This window comes from Xiphophorus hellerii, chromosome 14 (assembly GCF_003331165.1).
Source record: "Xiphophorus hellerii strain 12219 chromosome 14, Xiphophorus_hellerii-4.1, whole genome shotgun sequence".
Lineage (NCBI taxonomy): Eukaryota > Metazoa > Chordata > Actinopteri > Cyprinodontiformes > Poeciliidae > Xiphophorus > Xiphophorus hellerii.
Window position 1 is genome coordinate 9,148,254 of NC_045685.1, and position 20,921 is coordinate 9,169,174.

At 40.2% G+C, this 20,921-nt stretch overlaps 3 protein-coding genes across 3 annotated transcripts; 2 read left to right on the forward strand and 1 right to left on the reverse strand.

The window, feature by feature from the left end:
- Positions 1 to 4,657: 4,657 nt before the first annotated feature.
- On the reverse strand, positions 4,658 to 5,761 carry LOC116733260 (uncharacterized). The gene is made up of 2 exons (XM_032584049.1): positions 5,044 to 5,761; positions 4,658 to 4,945 (listed from the first exon to the last, which is right to left on the reverse strand). The coding sequence occupies exons 1-2, from the start codon at positions 5,752 to 5,754 to the stop codon at positions 4,850 to 4,852; spliced, it is 807 nt and encodes a 268-aa protein (XP_032439940.1). The 5' UTR covers positions 5,755 to 5,761; the 3' UTR covers positions 4,658 to 4,849.
- Positions 5,762 to 6,254: 493 nt separating this feature from the next.
- Positions 6,255 to 13,867, forward strand: LOC116733054 (butyrophilin subfamily 1 member A1-like). The gene is made up of 6 exons (XM_032583741.1): positions 6,255 to 6,330; positions 7,425 to 7,772; positions 7,883 to 8,099; positions 8,459 to 8,523; positions 8,888 to 8,998; positions 11,483 to 13,867. Exons 2-6 carry the CDS (start codon positions 7,601 to 7,603, stop codon positions 11,896 to 11,898), a joined length of 981 nt encoding a protein of 326 aa, XP_032439632.1. The 5' UTR covers positions 6,255 to 6,330; positions 7,425 to 7,600; the 3' UTR covers positions 11,899 to 13,867.
- An 843-nt stretch (positions 13,868 to 14,710) lies between these two features.
- Positions 14,711 to 20,921, forward strand: LOC116733053 (butyrophilin subfamily 1 member A1-like). The gene is made up of 6 exons (XM_032583740.1): positions 14,711 to 14,994; positions 16,565 to 16,912; positions 17,022 to 17,238; positions 17,590 to 17,654; positions 17,844 to 17,954; positions 18,363 to 20,921. Exons 1-6 carry the CDS (start codon positions 14,727 to 14,729, stop codon positions 18,743 to 18,745), a joined length of 1,392 nt encoding a protein of 463 aa, XP_032439631.1. The 5' UTR covers positions 14,711 to 14,726; the 3' UTR covers positions 18,746 to 20,921.

Below are 20,921 nucleotides of genomic sequence, written 5' to 3' on the forward strand. Positions count from 1 at the left end.
CTGATTAACATGTACACACGTCATGGCATGTTTTTTGTTTTTGTTCTGCGCTTTGTTTAGAACGAATAAGGTCACCGGCACTGAACATTGTGATAAATATTTCTTGAAAGAGTTCCAGAGAGTGGAAGCCATTCGATTTCTAAAACAGCCTTTCACAAGCAGTCACATGGTTGTTATTGACGCCGCGCTGTCACTTCGGCCCATATAGGGTTTCACAATTTTACCTCAAAAAGCGACCACATTGGTCAGGCAAAACATGAACTGTTTTCTTAACACGGTGCAGTCAGCAACAGTCATGCAGACGGAAAGCAAACAAGAGAATACCAGCACGGATGTGGCGGCATTGTGATCCTCTGCGCGTCCAGAGCGCAGCTCTGACCGCGAGCTGCTCCGCGCAGGAGGCCCTCATCCGCGACACGAGCAATGAGTCATTCGTTCATTGAGTCAATTTGTGCACAAATTCGACCGCCGTGTTATCACATAGTGACTAGTTGATGTCACTATGGGCCTCCTGCGCGGAGCAGGAGGCCCATAGTGACATAGTGACGGCCCATACCGACATCTCATCCGCGACACGAGCAATGAGTCATTCGTTCATTGAGTCAATTTGTGCACAAATTCGACCGCCGTGTTCTCACATAGTGACTAGTTGATGTTGGGCACGAGCCCGATATGTCTATTTTAGGCACGTGGCCTCCTCCAAACGGCCTCGAGGGCCCAGGTGTGTACTGCGGCTTTTTAGAAGAGTCTCTTCTTCAAGACGGAAGAGGAGACGCTTCTACTATTTTAATTGTCTACCAATTGCCTTAAAATTTCTGACTGTTTTGTGGGGGTGCGTGGGGAGGGTGTGTGTGTGTGGGTGTGTTATATTACGACATTTCATTTACATACTGTATGTGTAACAGAGAAACGTAAGTATCTATCTAGTTAACCCAAGTCGAAAAATTAGGCGGCGAGCACCAGACTGAGAACTGGACTGCACATCGAGGAGGCAGATCAGTTGGACACATTTAAAAGTAGCAGAAAGCAACGATCTTACTTCATTTTCCCAGTATTACTAAATGTAAGGTTTGATAAGTTGAGTACTTTTCTAAGACGCAGGAGGACACATAGTTTCACTGTTGTGCTAAATCTTGCATTTGAAGTGAGTACACCTTAAATTCGTGTTTATTAAGTCAATATTCAGCTATTAATGATTATTGGCTATAGTGCTCAGTTCTACTCTTTGTCGTCAATGGAAACAATCCATTCCGTCTACTAGCATCAGAGCCTAATCATGGAAGGCAGATATAAATTTGTATTTCATAATGGCCTATAAACAAGTGCATTTTCTGTCCTTAGCAAATAAGGGCCTGAAATAATTTGAATAATTTGGCGTAAAAATAAAACTCACATCCCCTTTTATCTTCCTTATTCTTTCAGGGAGATCTTTCAGAGAAAGAGTGATTGTTTTAACCACATTATCCACCTTTTTAAAAAATTATTATTACCACAGTTGTTTCCAAAGCAGGGAAACTTATTGCACCGCTCTGCGCTTTTTCTGCTCACCGAACCTGCGTCGAAAGCACGTAAGGAAAATAGCGTGACAAAACCTTTCTGGCCAATTTCCTTATCTGATTAGTAATCAGATAAGGAAACGTGTTATTTCTTCTTTGTGTTTCTTAGATCAAACACAAAGAAGAAATAACAGAGAATAAACTATTGCAACAAGAAGATGTTGATGTCCGAGAGAGCTGACAGCCTGAAGATCCGCGTCCAAACTGCCCATATTATCTTTACAAGCTTATGGATTTAAAAAAGTCATTCTGAAGCTTTAGTCAGTGCCGCCATGTTTATTAGATGACCTCAAGAAAATCTGAATATCACGAAAGTGATTATTTAAATTGTGTCTACTAAAATAAATGCTTTAAAATTTTAGGATATTTAGATATATGTGACAGAAAAACTTAAGTAGTTCACAAAATAACCTTTTTTTTAATTGAATTAATTTAAAAAAAAAATTAATTGTTATTGTTTTTTTCACGACTGTGAAGAGTTCTAAGACACGTTTATTTAAGCACAATTGCAACATCAACAATGATCTATTTTTTTATTTGTATACCGAATGACACGCAAGTAAAATTACAAGCAGAACACGAAGTACAATAAACAAAACAATAAAAAGGAGAACACTTAAAGACATAAGGAAAACAAAAACAATGCATTTGGAGCAGGACAGCATTACCGACGGGAATGACAAAGAGAGACACGACATAAAAGAAGCATTTTTGTCCAAGATGGTGGATGCCTTGAATGGGTGTGTGAGCTGATTTCGCGAAGCTGCCAAACCCGTTCCGGTCCCACCGATCACCGAACAGGAAAAACCGTTACCAGAAACTGAGGCCTTGTCTGAGGCCTTGAGGCACGTCTACAGCAAGCAGGAACTTTATCAGCTCATTAAATGACCTTTAACCTTCACTGCTCCCTAAATATTCCTGCCAGGTCTTCATTTAAATTCTCATCTCCACAGCCACCCTCTTCGCAAAGGGAACAGTTGCATTTTTTTGTCATCGTGGTAGTGCTGCTACTTCCTCTCCTTTTGCCACCAGCTTGGAAAACTGAAAAAAGAGGATTTTTTCCCCCTCTGGTAAAGGAGGTCTCAACAGGACAGCGTTTGTAGTTTAGACTCAGTCATTTTTAGATGAACATGGTCCATTTAATGCCACTTTTTCAGCCCCACAGCTGCCAATGAAGGTTTACACATTTCAACATGGTAATAACAGCTTCAACACACGGCTGGTTGTCATCTGTACAGATCAGTTCACGTGACTAAGTTCATGTGAATTTGGATGACTTAAACAGAATCCGCTACATGCGGAGACACTACCATCCAATGACGCAGCTTCGCCAGAGTTGGAGGCGTGGCAGGCTCTTTCTACCGCCTCGTAGGGTTTCCCAGGATCACATCTTAGTTTGTAAAGGAGCCACAAACAAGGAATCAGAAGGACCAGGATCGCAGCGAGAACCCAGGTGGAGATCTTCCAAGGGCAAGTGAGTTCGGCAGAACTCTGAGTTTGCTGCAGAGGAATAGAGAGAGAGAAATAGGAGTTTATAGACAGTCAGAATCACTACAGTTTTTATATTCTGAATAAACTTGGTTCGCCACTCACATTTCTAAGTGCTGCTGTGCTGTTGTTGATCATCTGATGTGACTTTTTCTCAATGACGGTCAGTCTATAAGCAGCAGGAGTTCCAGATTGTTTCCCGTGTTGATCTTGGATGTAGCAGAAATAATCCCCGCCATCCTCAGGCTGCGCCCCCTCAATAGTCAGAGAATGATCTCCGTTAGTGATCCCGTCAGTGGACACACTCAGTCCGTCAGCAGGTGTCCCGCTGCAGCCTTCAGAAATGGAGTTCTTCACACACAGAGGTTCCCCGTTTTTCTCCCACCAACCAGTTAAGTCGGTTCCCCCCTTGGCTCTATAGTAACACTGGAGGGTCAAGGTATCACCCTCGGTCACGGACTTTTCAATAGCAACATCCACCTCCACCTGGATGGTTTTGGTGCCAGACTTGGAGCAGGTCACTTCATACGTCCCTTCGTCGGTGTACAGCGTGGGGCCGAAAACGATGTATGAAGAGTCGCGCTTTATCCGGCCTCTGTCCTTCTCTCTGCTCACCTGCCACTGCCCGCCCTGATCACTAGCGACATCCCGGGGACCATCAAGTGTCATCCGCTGCAGTCTTACCGATTCATCCGGCTCACAGTTCACATGAACTTTAAGCTGATCTCCTACGATCGCTTTAAAGGAGTTCGCCACAGGCGAGGCAACCAGGAGAATAAACGAAAAGAAAAGCCCCAATAACGGAGTCATTGTGTTCCCGTGTGAGCAGGCAGAGAGCATCTGAGAGACTGAGAGGCAGAGGAAGAGAAAACTCAGGAGTGGAAAAAAACAGAGAATAGGCGGAGCTGGACAGTCGTCATACACTCCTTGTTCTGAGTGAATTGCATTGTACTGTAGTGTACTGTCATCTACTGGACTAATGAAAATTGCATTTCCCCGTCCAATTATTTTTAATACTATTATAAAATCCGTATCCTTCACATATTCTAAAAATCTTAGTCAACTCTCGCTGAGTCTGGGTCACTCCAAAACTTCACGTTAGGCTACTTCTTGTCAGGGTAAAGATGTAAAAGTACTCCAAGTGAAATACTTCAAACTGTGAGCATGAAATGTTTTGAGTAATTACTGTCTGATAAACATTGGCTAAGGATTTTTAAACTTTTGCTGACATCTACTGTCATCTAAGAGAAACCGCAAGTTGATAAACACCAACTTTTTCGGGGGTTTTTTGTGTGTTTTTTTTGGCTGATAATCTAAATAGGTAATAACTCTGTCTTTATATTGTAAGTTGTAACATTTTCGTGTAATTGTTTTTCTTTTTAGTTTGGCAATACTTTACCTAAAAGCGTCTCAGTGCTGGCTTCCTTCGGTAGAAAGTTGCTTATTTGGATTACGCCACATGTAGAAGATGTTTGATTTTATTCTGATTATATGATTATTAATGATTAACCTTCAAAATGAATGACGCAAAACAGGATACAAAATTGGGAGGAACCACCGTTTAGTCTAAGAGCTGACAGCTTTACAAATATAAAAAAGATCCACATCCAAACTACATGGTTTATAGTTTTATTTAGAAATGCTTACAAGAAAATGAACAGGATTTATGAGCTTCAATGATGAATAAAATAAATAATCTGATCTATTTAAACACCTGTTGTAGCTTCACCAGAGTTGGATGCATGGCAGCTTCTGTGTACCAGCTCGTAAAGTTTTTCAGAATCACAGCGGTTTTTGCCACAAAGTCACAAATAATAAAGAGCAACAAGCAGCAGGATCGCAGCGAGAACCCAGGTGGAGATCTGCCAAGGCTGAGTGAGTTCGGCAGAACTATTAGTTTGCTGCAGAGGAAGAGAGAGAAATGAGAGTTAATAGAGACAATCAGACTCACTAAAGTTTTTATATTCTGCCTAGAGAATAAACTTGGTTCGCCACTTACATTTCTAGGTGCTGCTGTGCTGTTGTTGATCATCTGATGTGAGTTTTTCTCAGTGACGGTCAGTTTAACAGCAGCAGGAGTTCCAGATTTAGATTGTTTCCCATCTTGGGTGTAGCAGAAATAATCCCCTCCATCCTCAGGCTGAACCCGGACGATAGTCAGAGAATGATCTCCGTTAGTGATCCAGTCAGTGGACACAGTCAGTCTGTCAGCAGGTGTCCCGCTGCATTCTTCAGAAATGGAGTTCTTCACACACACTTTCCCGTTTTTCTCCCACCAACCAGTTAAGCCAGTTCCCCCGATGGTTTTATAGTAACACGGGAGCGTCACGTTATCATCTCGGGTCACGGACCTTTCAACAGCAAAAACGACCTCCAGCTGGACGCGCTTGGTGCCAGACTTGGAACAGGTCATTTCGTAGATTCCTCCATCGGTGAACAGCACGCCAGTGAGAACAATCTTTGATAAGTTGCTCTTCATCCGGTCTCTGTACTCTCTGCTCGCTGTCCACTGACCGCTCTGGCAAGCAGCGACCTGCCGGGGGCCTTCATCCACCAAGTCCCGCAGCAGCGTCCCCGTCTCACCCGGCTCGCAGTTCACAGGAAATTCAACCTGGTCTCCTACGATCACTGTCATGCAGTCCGTAGCATGAAGGCGGACAGCGAGAAAGAAAAGAAACGCAAAGAAACCTGCTGCTCGTGCCGAAGCCATCCTTGCTGCGCGCATCCACATGACAAGAGAGTCAGTTTGACTACTGAGGAGAGGATAGACACGGAGGGAGAAGGGAGGAGAGAAGAGGCGAGCCTCCGGCAGAAGAGGCGAGCCTCCGGCTCCGCCTCTTCTGCTTTGTAATGCTTTAAGCCATTGTGTTAAAAGAAAAATCGGGGAATTTCAAACCATCTGCGGAGAACATTTTCATCAGACACTGACTGAAAAACGTTCGACTCATATGTTCCAATAAAGCTATAAAAACCGTATTTATTTCAATTAATCTGCGAAATAAAACCCACCGTTTTATGGCTTACATGGTTAAGAAACGTGATAATGTTACGAATATATTCAAAAGTTTCCTCTTCGGTCATATTTCAGTCCGTTTTCTCATCAATATGCGAGAGTTTAGAGCGATGCGCGCTCCCGCGACAGGGCATGCAATTCTCGGCAGGCATGCTGGCAGACAAATATTTCGGAGCTGAGAGAGAGACGTAGTGAAAGTTCTTCAAAGGGAAGTTGTGGCCGGCCACAAACATGAGGGTCGATTCGACCTCCTTTTCCTGTTTGTCTTGTCAGGTATTGATTTTTTTTTACCTTCTTTTATCAAGCGTCTTTGGCTGCAATATATTGTCCATTTACGTATAGTGTAGTTTTTTTTTTTTTTGTAAACTTAGGCTTTAGGGTCCACTTCAACTTATCACTGAGCAAGTGTTATAAAAACAACTCCTGATGGTGATACAGCGCAATTCAACCAGGAAGTGGGATATTCACAGCAATTTGTGGCGTCGAAGAGATTAAACTTGCATAACTATTGTTAAGGTGTTCAAGGCACGTCGGTTGTTAAAAGTTATGACTTTAATCTTTACTGGGCTCGAAAATAGATTTGTCTGTTTTTACCTAGAAGGAAAAACAATAAAGTAAGATTTAAAAAGTTGTTCATTTTCTTTAGACTTAAGATCTGACTCTTAAGTCTAAAGCAAATTTGCTTTTGTGGTGTACAGGAACTAATTGAGTGTTTTGCAAGTTTGCATAATCTAGTTCCTAAAAACTATTTGAGGCATTTCACAAGAAACTCGTGCAATTTCAGCAGTAAATGCAAATCAGCAACTTTTGGGTGTGAATTAAAAGCAAATTTAAACCTATAACCCTTCTTACATTACTGTTCAAAATAGAACACTATTGACATTTATATCGGAAAGGTTGGAGACCTTTCCAAACTTTCTGATTTAAGAATCACTTTCCTCAATGCATCGTACTGTAAATGTTTGTGTTACTCTATGTAAACTCCAAGGCGGCATATTGTTTGGCAAAATCAGTGCAGAGCAGCAAATGTCATAGAAGAAGGTGCTCTGGTCGGATTGGCTCTTAGCATTTGTTCTCCACTTATGCTGTACAGATTGTCAGTTTGTTTTTGCCAGGAGTTTGACTAGGCCATTGTAACACATGGCTTAACTTTCCAAACCCTTCAGTTTCTGTTTAAACCACCTTCAGATGAGAGAGTGATACCTTAAACTTTGTTGGCAGCAGGGCAGTTGTGTTAAATTCACAATAATAATAATAATAATAATAATAATAATAATAATAATAATAATAATAATAATAATAATAATAATGAAAACAGCATTGGATTTCTCTTTTCATAGTTTTTTTATTTCTATTCTCCCCGTCAGGTTCAGCCTCAGCAGATATCGTCCCACAGACAATAACAGCCTATGTGACTGAAACCGTCGTCCTGCCGTGCCGCATCACTGTGGATGGTGAACTCCCCACGGTGGAGTGGTCCAAGGAGGGCTTAAGGAAAAACAACATCACCTTACTGTACCGGGACGGCTGCGAGACGTTTGGGATGAAGAATCCAGCCTTCCACTACAGGACAAACCTCCTTTTGAACAAACTGAAGGACGGCAACATCTCTCAGATCATTTACAACCTGAGGGTGTCTGATGGAGGCAGGTACAACTGCAGGACCCTCAGGGGGAAGGAGTGGCAGGTTCACGCGATTATCGTCCTTAATGTGGGTGAGTCTTGGTCTTATGTTTGGCTTCATGGCAGGACTATGCTTTGTACTGCAACAGACAAATCAATCTTTATCAAAAGTCCTATAAGAGTTGGTTGAATCCCATTCCAGGTGCCACGTCAAAGCCAGAGCTCACAGTTGTTCCCTCCACTGAGGGTGGAGAACTGACCCTGGAGTGTAAGGCGGAGTGCTGGTTCCCAGAACCTGACATCACGTTTTACGATGACGAAAGGAACGAGATTCCAGCAGAAAAACCAACAAGAGGGCCAAACTCTAGAGAATGTTTTACAGTTACCAGGAGAGCAGTTGTGCAGACTAAAATCAACAGGTAATTACAGGTTTATGTGTTTTAGATAAAGTCAGTAAAAGTTGGCAGTAAATGCCAAACTTTTTGTGCCTCCACATGCTGTCTTTTCCTTTTATTCACATGATTCTTAGCAACTATGGGAGAGGGGAACACATCACTACACTTATTTTCCATGCAAGGCGAAAGTTCAGTTACTCTGGCACTAAAGCGACAAAATAATTTCCCCTTGTATATGTTGATACAGTATAACCAGCCTATGTCTTATTACATCAGATATTAGAACATTGTGCTCAATTTACAAATTCTCTCCTTTTTTTTCAAATCTAGAAATAAAAGTAAAACTGACACTTTGTCTTTTTTTTCTTTTTTTTTCCCCACAGAGTGACCTGCAAAGTCCACGAGAGAAAGTTCAATCAGACCAAGAACACAGAGATTTACATCCCAGGTATATCAGATTACACTGATCTGAAATGAAACACCCAAAACATTCTGGTTGTACTTTAAGAGCTTCGTAAGCATAAACTGCTTTGCGTTTTCTGGACTGCACATTAGTTTTTACATGCCAGTTTGAGTTCACATCGTACTGTAAAATCATGATCTATTGCCGCTAACTGGACACCACGGCCATGTTTACAACACATTAACATAAAAACAGAAATTGGTGAAAACTTAGCCAGAACAAAGAGTAACTAAGAAGTATTATTTACTTTGCATGTCTCCTTTTGCACATGTTCCAAAAAAAAAAAAACAACCTATACTCATGTACTGTGCATCATAATATGCTCATTTTTGCTCTATTAACATTTCAGATGGCTGGATGAGGTCCTGCTCAAACACGGCAATAATCACAGGAATCGTCACTTTCTTTTTGACAGGGTCAATGTGTGGAATTGTTTTCCTGGGAGACAAAAAATCCTGCGGTAAGTAAGCTCACCCGAGCCGAGTGAAGAAAGAAACTATTTTTTCTAAATTATTTTAGTCGTATTTCATTTTCTTTGGATTCAGATAAATCCTTACTTTCGAACAGAAATCACAAGGAGATATTGGTCTCTAAATGCAACGAAACGTCCAACTAAAAATGCCATAACTAAGAGAAGTAATTGTGCAGAATATTGCGCTTGCAATAAGCTGAACATTTCTTAGTTGCATCTGTTATTTGGAACTTTGATTCTGGAAAAGCAGGAAATTTTAAAATAGGAGATGTGTAGCACTAGGCTGTCGCAGGTTCGATTCCCGGCCTGGTGAACTTTGTCGCATGTCTTCCCCCTTCTCTCATTACCCACTTTCCTGTCAATTCACTATCCAATAAAGGCCACTAGAGCCAATAAAACCTTTAAAAAACAAAACAAAACAAGAAAGCTAAAAAAATGAAGACGGGGGTGTAGGTTCAGTAATAGAACAATGTGTGATGCCCACGGGTTTGTGCTCACAATAGGGAAAAAGGAGCATTCATTTCTTTGACGATTGGTGTAGTAATGGTGTTTCACCAGTAGGTGGCGCATGGAGACTCTGAGCTGCCTGTTGCTCTGCCGTTTTCTCATAAGCTGAGAGAAATTGGAGTAACACAGACTGCGTCTCCCATGTAAGAGAGATAAGATAAATCTTTATTGTCATTGTCACAAGGACAACGAAATTCAAAGGGTGCCATCAGTCGGTACACATCCCCAAAAACAAAAAATAACTGTCTCACAATTCACACACAACGCATGAATCAACAAACAACTGGCAAAAAACCCCTCCCCACTAAATAAGAACAGCCACATTCTCACATACATCATTTATGATGATTAATGGTTGTTTTTGATTGCATTTAGTTTTGTTATTGCTGTCGGGTAGAAACTGTCTCTGAGACGGTTGGTTCTGGTTCTGGTTGCTCTGTATCTTCTGCCTGAAGGCAGCAGTGTGAACAGAGAATGTCCGGGGTGAGAAGTAGTGAAGTGTCCTTTGTGATGTGTTGTGCTTTTCTTAGACAGCGGTCGCTGTGCAGGTCCTCCAGTGAGGGGAGAGGGCAGCCAATGATTTTTTGGGTTGTATTCACAGCCCTTTGGAGAGCTTTCCTCTGAGCCGTAGTGCTGCTGTTATACCATACGCAGATACAGTAGGTCAGTATGCTCTCCATGGAGCACTTGTAGAAGGACAAAAGCAGCTTCTCCTTGATGTTGTTCCTCCTGAGAACCCTCAGGAAGTACAGCCCGTTACAAATGCATCTATTGTTCTATTGTATACATTAGAGCAGTGGTTCTTAACCTGGGTTCGGTCGAACCCCAGGGGTTCGATGAGTCGGTCTCAGGGGTTCGGCGGAGCCTCTGCCGCGGAGGTAAAGACACACTTGTGTAAAGTCGTGATGACGCGCCCCGCTTGGCCATCACTTGCTGCAGAGGATCATGTTACATTGCTCAGCCAATCAGGGCTGCGGGGAATTTAGTGAGCGCAGTATCAGCGGCTGTCTTAGTTGTACGTCGCGTGGTTTCTTTCTTAATATTTTAATCCATACTAAATATGTTGAGCAACAAAAGAAGAAAATGAACAGACTTTGCTCTGAAGATGCACTTGCCAAGGTGAAACCACGCCTCTCTGAACTGGTCTCCCAAAAATAAACAGCAGGAGTCACACTGATTTGCAGGTATGTCATTTGTGCAATACTTTATTCTGGCCCCAAAAAAGTATTTTGTGGATTCAAAATGACAAAAAACAAATTAAATTTAAAATAAAATAAAACAATTAGTTATTAAATAAAATGTTATTCTTTGAAAAAATCCAAATTTATTTTTAATTAGTAAAATAGTAAAAAAAATATTTTTGGGGGCTGAAATTCTTTTATGGGGCCGAAATATGTTTTGGGGGCCAGAATAAAGTAACACTGCAATTTGCTGTGAGTTCATGGTTTTGTTCTTTGAGCAAGGTGACGTTCATGCATTGCTCATTTTGTGCACCAGCAAAACAACATATACATATGTCTTGAATTTGGAAAAAGTTTTTATTTTATTTATCACTAAAGAAGGGTTCGGTGAATGCGCATATGAAACTGATGGGTTCGGTACCTCATAAAAGGTTAAGAACCACCGCATTAGAGGGATACAATGGGATAGTGTAAACCAGCCTGGTGCTGTGTCTAAATTCATTTAATACCTTTCATTTGCAATACGTGCCATTTTCCTTCAACTTCAAAGTAGAACAATGCGCCACTTTGTGTTGGTCAACAACATAAGATCCTAAAAGCACACATTGAAGTTTGTTGTGAAAGGTTACAAAAGTCCACATGGTATGGAAACGTCAGGAAAGGAGCTGGACTTCTACACTAATAAAATAAGTTGCACATAAAATCATTTTCTTTGCAATGGTATATTTGAAAAGTCACGTGTGAAGCAAGTGTTAACGGATATTTTCTTTCTGTAATTACACAGGGAGAGGACAACACTCCAGAAATGGAGGTATGAAAGAAGCTGTTCAAGAGAAGGAAAAGGCAGAGAGGAATGGATACAGATACAGAGGTACCTCACAGGAAGAGCAGTCCACAGATGACTCCATGATCTCGCCAGATGGCACAGGACCAATAGCCCAAACGCCCAGTTACAACGTGGCCACAGGACAGGACACGTCCACCATGAAAACGTCTCAAATGACTGTTGTAAGACGAAACAAAACCCTTAGCTTATTGAGCAACGACAGACCTAGATCCATGTCTGCTTCCCCTTCCTCTCTGTTCCCTCCCAGTACCATAATCTCCCGGGCAAATACCAATGAGAGCTCAGAGACGCTGTTAAATGAACAAGGAACCACAACAACTAAAATGTGGCAAAGACTAGGCCTGTCGCAATGAGCAACAGGTCAAGTCCTGTTGCTCATTCAATTCTTATGAAATTAGAATAGGAATTTTATCTCCAGATAAAATTTGCAGAGTCATTTTTTTCTGGAGACATCATTATGTGTTTCATTTTGTTGTGTGTTGTTTTCATTTGATTGTGTTTTGGTTATTTTGTATCTTTTGAATATCTAAGATATCTCCCAGTTCCAGTGTTAAGTGTTCTTTACAAGACTTAAAGTTTTTAGATATTTGAGAGTGAAAACTTGCCTTGTTATGCCATTATCTGTAACCTCTAGGAAAATGTGTTGTCTAGCAAAATTGACAGAGACGGGCCTCAAAGGATCAGGACAAAAGCCTACAAAACTGTAATTTAAAACCAAGTATTCCAAGACTTCCTCTCAGGGGTTCCTCTTCAGTTTTCTTATCCTCAGGTTTCAGTCTTAAAAGTGTACATCCTTTGTAGAACATCTCTGGTCTTCTTGTACGAAAAAGATATTGCGACTATCGGCATATGCAGTTCCAGTTAGCATTTGGGCTTGTTATTGAGCCAAAAACAAGTCTTAAATTATGTGGGAGTAAGATTAAAACCATCTTTCCATAATTCAGTGTTAGACTTTTTAAAAATCTGCATTTACTGAATGTTTTGTTGTACTAGAATTGTGTTTACTTTACATTAAACAGGGAACTGGCCTTGGTAACTGTGACGTAATTTGCAAGTGACTCATTAGATTCACTATCTGACTGTTGACAGGTTGTTGGAGAGTGGTTAGGTGTTTGTACGTTGTTGGGCTTTCTAAGATGTGTGTTTGAATGTTTTCTCAGGTGTTTTATATGACAGTGTTTCAATTCAGCCTAGCGTTTCCTTGACGAGTACTCTATGTTGTGGCCATTTATGCTGATTTTTTATCAATTGTAAGTTCTGCAAATTTAGTTTTTCTTTAGGCAGTTAGAATGTGCTTTAGTTGGTTTATAACCAAAATCTGTCATTTTAATTTAAAATTGTTTAGATTATTTTTGGTAACTTTTAGACCTTCCCATTAATTTAAGTGATTAAAGATACACTGGAGGGCTTGGCGCAGGCCTTTAGTTTGGCAAATGTCTGGTGTGATGACAGGATGCTTTTGGAAAATGATTTTTATTTATTTTTTTACCACTTTTTGTACTTGAAACATCAGATCAAGTGAACTTTCTTTTTCATCTAACTTGTAAGAGATTTTTAGTTATTGTTCTCTATATATTTTTGCCAGAAAACATATACATTTTTTTTCAAACAATCAAGTCGGAAGTGCGTGCAAGAACAAAACCACCCTGCTGCCACCCACGGCCTTTCCTGGAAATCTTTGCTTTTGGAACTTAGAAGGCAGCGACACAAACTATTTGCTTCAACTTCTGTCGTTGTCAAAGAAACTACATTATTTGATGCTTTTTGTTGGCACCTGATGCTGATGCGTCAGTTCTGTAAATGGTGCTGCCTTCCCGGCCACTCATATCATCCCTCTATGCTTCAAAGGGAAAGCTACATATGCACTGGCATATGATCTAGTAATAATAAAACAACTGCACATAGCAGAAGTCTCCTCACTCGCTGGTGGTGCACATAAAGCAACTCAGGTCTCAAGTATATATAAAACCAAGGAGACAGTTGTCGAAAAACAACAATATAACACACCCTCTGGTCAGTGTTGGCGTAAACGGTTTTGTGTCCAGGGACCATCATGACCTCTGATCCTAAGTGGTACGATGGTGTCGGCCATGTTGTCAAGAATTTACACCACATTTGTGTTCTTTCTTAAATGTGTGAACATTTCACTGTTGCCTCCAGTCTTCGATTTATGTGTTCTTATTCTTGTTTGTCTTCTGATAGAACAGGAGGAAGTGTTTTTACATTTGACCTTTTTCTGTAATGTATTGTTGTGTTGGAGCAACAAAGCAAAGCAAGTTTTAGACATACTGACAATAAAATATGATCTTGATTTGACTTGAATTCTTGGGTTTTACTTCTCTTGTCATTCTAGTCTATGTGCATCTGGCTGGTATTTATTGAATGTTTTGTTCACGAGACTGGGAGTGAGATTGCTCCTTGCTTTCATCCATCCGTTATCTACTCCCAGATGTCTTTGCAGGTTTATGTGGGAGATGGTGCCTATCTTGGTTATTGGGTGAGAGGTAAGATGTGCTCTGGACAGGTCATCCATCTGTCCATCACAGGGCAACACAGGCAGACACAGGACAGGCAACCATACACACATTCTTTAAAGGTCAATTTAGGGAGACCAATTACCCTAATAGTCATGGTTTTACACTGTGGGAGAAAACCACACATGTATATTCCATGCAGAATGACTGCAGAGCGCTGCTAACTGTGCCAATGCCAGCCATCTGATAAATTGGACATGATTGATTTAAAAAGCAAATGGTCGTCTGTGTATTGTTATCAGTCTAGTGAGTGACACACAACTTGATAAAATAAAAGTATTTGTAGATTGTTTTGCATTTCTCTGAATTGCTTAAAAATAATCTAAGGTTTGTTGAGTCTTTTGAAACATGCAGCCTGCCTTTATTTACCCACAGCTGAAATGCAAATCATGCAATGATTTTATTCACATTTTGTTTTCTTCTTTGACTCAGTATAATATGAAGGAAAGATAATTTTTCTAAAATTATTCTAATATATATATATATATATATATATATATATATATATATATATATATATATATATATATATATACAGTATATATGTATGTATGTGTGTGTGTGGGGGGTGGGTGCGTGCGTGCGTGGGAGATGTTTCTGTTCCCCTGTGTCAAGCCTCTTGACACGCCCCAAAATGTCAGGTTTCAATGTATCAAGTTGACGTCTATAAAAAAAAATCCTGTATAACATCACGTGAGAACGTAGACGACGGGATCACAAACAGGAAGCAGCCAAGCAGTAGAGCTACCGGCCATCGATTAACGGAGAAACGAACAGACAAGGTTTTTGGATCGGGGCAGAGAGACTTAGTGAAAGTTCTTCGAATGTTTTCGGATATGACTTTCACATGCAGCTCGTCGATCCGTGTCTGGGCCACAAACCCAGGCTGCCTCCTTTTCCTGTTTGTCCTGTCAGGTATTGATTTTATTTACCTTCTTTTATCAAGAGTCTTTGGCTGCAAATGCAAATTTACGGAAGAGGATTAGGGCCACCGAAAAAAAAAAAAAAGATTTTGGAGATTAAACTCAGAATTTTGACTTTAAAGTCAGAATTCTTTTTTTTTTTTTTTTTTCGGTGGCCCTAAACTAGGGTGGCCATATTTTAATTTGGGAAAACCAGGACAGCTTGGAGCGGGGGGGGGGCAGCAGTGTTGGGAAAACCAGAACACTATGGAGCGGGGAGGTGCTCTAAAAGCGGGGATACATTTGAGCTTTGGCATGTTGTTGGCGTACTGACAGCCACGCTGTCTATCTTAAGAACAGGGCTGCCCGCACTGACTCGGCTCAGGGATTACGTCACACGCAGCGCAGTGCGCAGTGCCCTACTGCCTGTAAATTTAATGGTCCAATGAAGGAAATTTAAAAAAACAGGACATTTCCTCACTTTCTAAAAAAACCCCGGGACAGGACGTGAAATACGGACATGTCCCGGGAAATACGGACGTTTGGTCACCCTAGTTAAACCTCTTATACGTATAGTGTAGTTTTTCTTACTTGGGCTTTAGGGTCCACTGCAGCTTATCACTGCACGACAAGTTATAAAAAATAAAAAAAACTCCTTATGGCGATACAGTGCAATGCAATTCAACTAGGAAGTGGGATATTCACAGCAATTTGTGTGAATTTAACTTTCAAAGAAGTTAAACTTGCATAACTATTGTTAAGGTGTTCAAGGCACGTCGATTGTTAAGCGTTATGACTTTAATCTTTACTGGGCTCGAAAATAGATTTGTCTGTTTTCACCTAGAAGGAAAAACAATAAAATAATATTTTAAAAGCTGTTCATTTTCTGCCAAGCTCTGACTCTTTTCTTAAGTCTACAGCAAATTTGCTTTTGCAGTGTAGAGGAACTAATTGAGTGATTTGCAAGTTTCCAAAATCTAGTTGCTAAAACCTATTTGAGCCATTTCACAAGAAAGCTCATGCAATTTTAGCAGTTATTACCTGATTGTAGGTAAAATTAGCTGATTTGTAAATGCAAATCAGCTAATTTTTGTTTGAATTAAAAGCTGATTTAAAGCTATAACCCTTCTCCTTACATTACTGTTCAAAAGTGTCAATAGAACAGAACCTTTCCAAACTTTCTGATTTAAGAATCACTTTCCTCAATGCATCGTACTGTAAATGTTTGTGTTACTCTATATAAACTCCAAGGCGGCATATTGTTTGGCAAAATCAGTGCAGAGCTGCAAATGTCATAGAAGAAGGTGCTCTGGTCGGATTGGCTCTTAGCATTTGTTCTCCACTTATGCTGTACAGATTGTCAGTTTGTTTTTGCCAGGAGTTTGACGCCATTGTAACACTTGGCTAAACTTTCTAAACCCTTCAGTTGGCAGTTTAAATCAACCTCAGATGAGAGAGTGATACCTTAAACTTTGTTGGCAGCAGTGCAGTTGTGTTAAATTCACAATAATCAAAATAATAATAATATAACCAGCATTGGATTTCTCTTTTCATAGTTTTTTTATTTCTATTCTCCCCGTCAGGTTCAGCCTCAGCAGATATCGTCCCACAGACAATAACAGCCTATGTGACTGAAACCGTCGTCCTGCCGTGCCGCATCACTGTGGATAGTGAACTCCCCACGGTGGAGTGGTCCAAGGAGGGCTTAAGGGAAAACAACATCACCTTACTGTACCGGGACGGCTGCGAGACGTTTGAGATGAAGAATCCAGCCTTCCACTACAGGACAAACCTTCTTTTGAACAAACTGAAGGACGGCAACATCTCTCAGATCATTTACAACCTGAGGGTGTCTGATGGAGGCAAGTACAACTGCAGGACCCTCAGGGGGAAGGAGTGGCAGGTTCACGCGATTATCGTCCTTAATGTGGGTGAGTCTTGGTCTTATGTTTGGCTTCATGGCAGGACTATGCTTTGTTATGCATCAGATAATCAATCTTTATCAAAAGTCCTATAAGAGTTGGTTGAATCCCATTCCAGGTGCCACGTCAAAGCCAGAGCTCACAGTTGTTCCCTCCACTGAGGGTGGAGAACTGACCCTGGAGTGTAAGGCGGAGTGCTGGTTCCCAGAACCTGACATCACGTTTTACGATGACGAAAGGAACGAGATTCCAGCAGAAAAACCAACAAGAGGTCCAAACTCTACAGAATGTTTTACAGTTACCAGGAGAGCAGTTGTGCAGACTAAAATCAACAGGTAATTATAGGTTTATGTGTTTTAGATAAAGTCAGTAAAAGTTGGCAGTAAATGCCAAACTTTTTGTGCCTCCACATGCTGTCTTTTCCTTTTATTCACATGATTCTTAGGGGTTTCGTGAGCAACTATAGAAGAGTTGATACATTTATTTTCCATGCAAGGCGATAGTCCAGTTACTCTGGCACTAAAGCGACAAAATAATTTTCCTTGCTGTATGTTGATACAGTAAAACCAGCTGATGTCTTACATCAGATATTAAAACATTGTGCTCAGATTACTATTTCCCTCTCTTTTTTAAAATCTTGAAAGTGTAAAACTGACACTTTATCTTTTTTTTTTTTTTTACCACAGAGTGACCTGCAAAGTCCATGAGAGAAAGTTCAATCAGACCAAGAACACAGAGATTTACATCCCAGGTATATCAGATTACACTGATCTGAAATGAAACACCCAAAACATTCTTTCATGGTTGTACTTTAAGAGCTCCTGTTTTATTCATTTGCATTGGTTAAAACATTGATAGTTTTAAAATCCAGTTTGAGTTTGTTGTGTGGTCTAGAAACGTGGTCATAATAATCTAAATTTTTTTTCTATTAACATTTCAGATGACTGGATCAGGTCCTGCTCAAGCAAGGCAGCCATCACAGGAACCGTCACTTTCTTATTCACAGGGTTAATATGTGGAATTGTTTTCCTGGTGCACAAGAAGTTCTGCAGTAAGTACGCTCACTCAAGCCAAATTAAGGATTAAGCCACTTTTTAAAGATTACTTTAGTCATATTTCACTTTCTTTTGGCTTCAGATAACGGGAGTCAATGGGGATAGTGTAGACCAGCCTGGTGCTGTGTCTAAATGCATGTAACGCCTTTCATTTGTAATAAGTTTGTTTGAAAATTATGTATTATTTTCCTTCATCTTTTCACTACTTTACATAAAATCCTAAAAACACAAGATTAGAAAAAAGCCCAAATGGTATGAAAGTGTTGGAAAAAGGAGGCTGGATTTTAACAATAGTAAAATAAGATGCATATAAAAACATCTTTTTTTTTTTTTTTTTAGGATTTTATATATTTGGAACGTCAAAAGAAAGTGTTGACTGATATTTTCTTTCTGTAATTACACAGGGAGTGGACAAAACTTCTGTCGGTCAAGAAGTAAACATATGAAAGAAGAGAAAGATGAGATGGACAGGCGCAGTGGTACCTCACAGGAAGATGAGTACACATATGATTCCAGAACATCACCAAACGGGACAGAGCTAGCAGACCAGTCACCCGTTGACAACAGGTCACCAGGACAGGACTCGTCCATGATAAAAAGTTCTGGATCGAGTGCTTCAAGACGAGACAAAACCCCCGGCTCACTGAACACAGACGGACACAGGTCTGTGTCCTTTTCCTCCTCCAAAGGAAACTCTCTGCTCCCTATTACACATCAAAGAAGCTTAAGTTACCGGTCAAATGCAAGTGAGAGTTCAGAGTCACTGTTGGATAAACCAGAAAGCTAAAACGTGGAAAGGACTAGCCCTGTCACTAACCTGCATTGTTATGCCATTCTCAGTATGGTACATGTACATGTACATGGTCTCAAAACAACGATGTTATCGTTTATCGCAATAACCTCTAGGAAAATGTATTATTTAGCAAAATTTATTATGACAGGGCTAGAAAGGACAGGACACAAGACTACAAAGGCGTAATCAAAAACCAAGGATTCAAAGACTTGTGTTCAGGGATCGTTTTCTAATGGTCAGGTTCCAGTCTGAACAGTTCACATCCTTCCTAGAACATGTCCGGGGCCTCATGCAGAGAGATATGGGGCCTCATGTATAAAAAAGTGAGCAGTTTTCACAACAAAACTTTGCCGTACGGACAAATTTAGAAAAGCGCGGTGCACAAAAAGATCCGGATGTATAAATCCCAATTTGCGGGAAAATAGAGTGCAGCTGCTAGTCCGGCCTTTCGCCACCTCCAACTACATATGAAAATTAGTATAAATACCCGGAAATTTGCCACCACGTGTAGCAATAACCATGGCAACGTCCTTGTTTGTAGCAGTACAAGTATTTATAATAATAATAATTATATTATTAATATAATAAGAATAATTATTATTATTATTAAAAGGTGCTTTCAGGGTACATAAGGTCACCTCACAAAAATTAAATAAAAAACAATAACAATAAATAAATAAATAAATAAAGAGATTGTGCAAATGCATGTGATTATAAACACCTTGATCACCTTAAAAATAATCAAACCTGTTTGGAGTTAATCTGCTGATCCAACCCCACTTTTTTTCCAGTGAAAATGAAATGACCCCATAGATGCATTTCATGCGCTTCGGCGCACAGACCGATGAGTTACATCTTTATGAAACAAAAACTGAGGAAATATATTTTTTTTATGTTCGAGCAAGTTTTTACAATCTTTTATTTTTGTTTTCTTTATTTTGTGTGCGTGTGAGGTTATTTGTCTGAGGATGAAAGCGGTTCAGTTTCATTGTTTTAAACAAAATATTAAAATCATGTAAAAAAAAAACCATTGGTTTTGTTGCTTCTTGACTACACTGAATGTAGTCAGATTTAAGTGTATTTATTTGAGTTTTGACGTTTTCTAGTTTGATATTGTTCACAGAAAAAGTTTGCATGGCTGCCGCACATTTTCACGGCAGGGATAAAGCGTATTTACGCAAACTTTTGACACACAGTGCATTTTTATACATGCCGCCTTGTGCGTAAAATATGGCGCTGCACATTGTTTGTGCTTACGCACGCTTTATACACAAGGCTCATGGAGACTATGGCATTCATGGCAAGGTCCAGTTTCAGTCAGCAAGTTGGGGGAATAATCATTATCCCTAAAACAAGCTAGGAATTATGGTAGAGTTTCTTTTTCGGGTATTTTATGTAAGATTGCTTCAATTCAGCCTAATGCTTCCTTAATGAGTACAGACCATTTGCTTTAACTTCTGTCATTATGGAAGAGAAGTGTTACAACTACCTACCCACTACGTTATTTGGCATCGAGGGTAAACAGGTCTGTACATGGTGCTGCCTTCCCGGGGCCTCATAACATCCCTCAATATTTCAAAGGGAAAGCTACGTATGTGCTGGAGCTATTTATTGATTTTAGCTTAGCTTTTAACATCGTCCCAATGAGGCTGTGTGCTAAACTCCTGAGGTTGCATGTCATGTCATCCATTTGCAAATAGGTCCTTGACTTTTTCTTTTACAAAACACAAGTTTGAGTGAGGTTTTTACTCAAACACAAGTTTGAGTCACTCTCTCGTGCTCCTTCAACACCAATGACTCCACGTCACCATGACTCAGTCAGGATGGTAAACGGTTTTATGTGTCTAGGGACCATCCATCATGACCTCTGATCTTAAGTGATCTCTGGTACGATCGTGTCAGCCATATTGTCAAGAAGGTACACCAATGTTGTGTCCTTTTTTCTTTACAAAGGACAACTTTTTAAGAGTTACTTCAACATTTTACTGTTACTTCTATTCCCTGATCTATGTGTTCTTGTGTATCTTCTGATAGATTATGAGGAATTGTTTTTACCTCTTACCTTTTTATTTAGTCTGATTTATGTTCCAACTGTGTCAAGTTTCTGTAATGTATTACTATGTTGGAGCAACAAAGCAAGTACTGACAATAAAATATGATCTTGATTTGA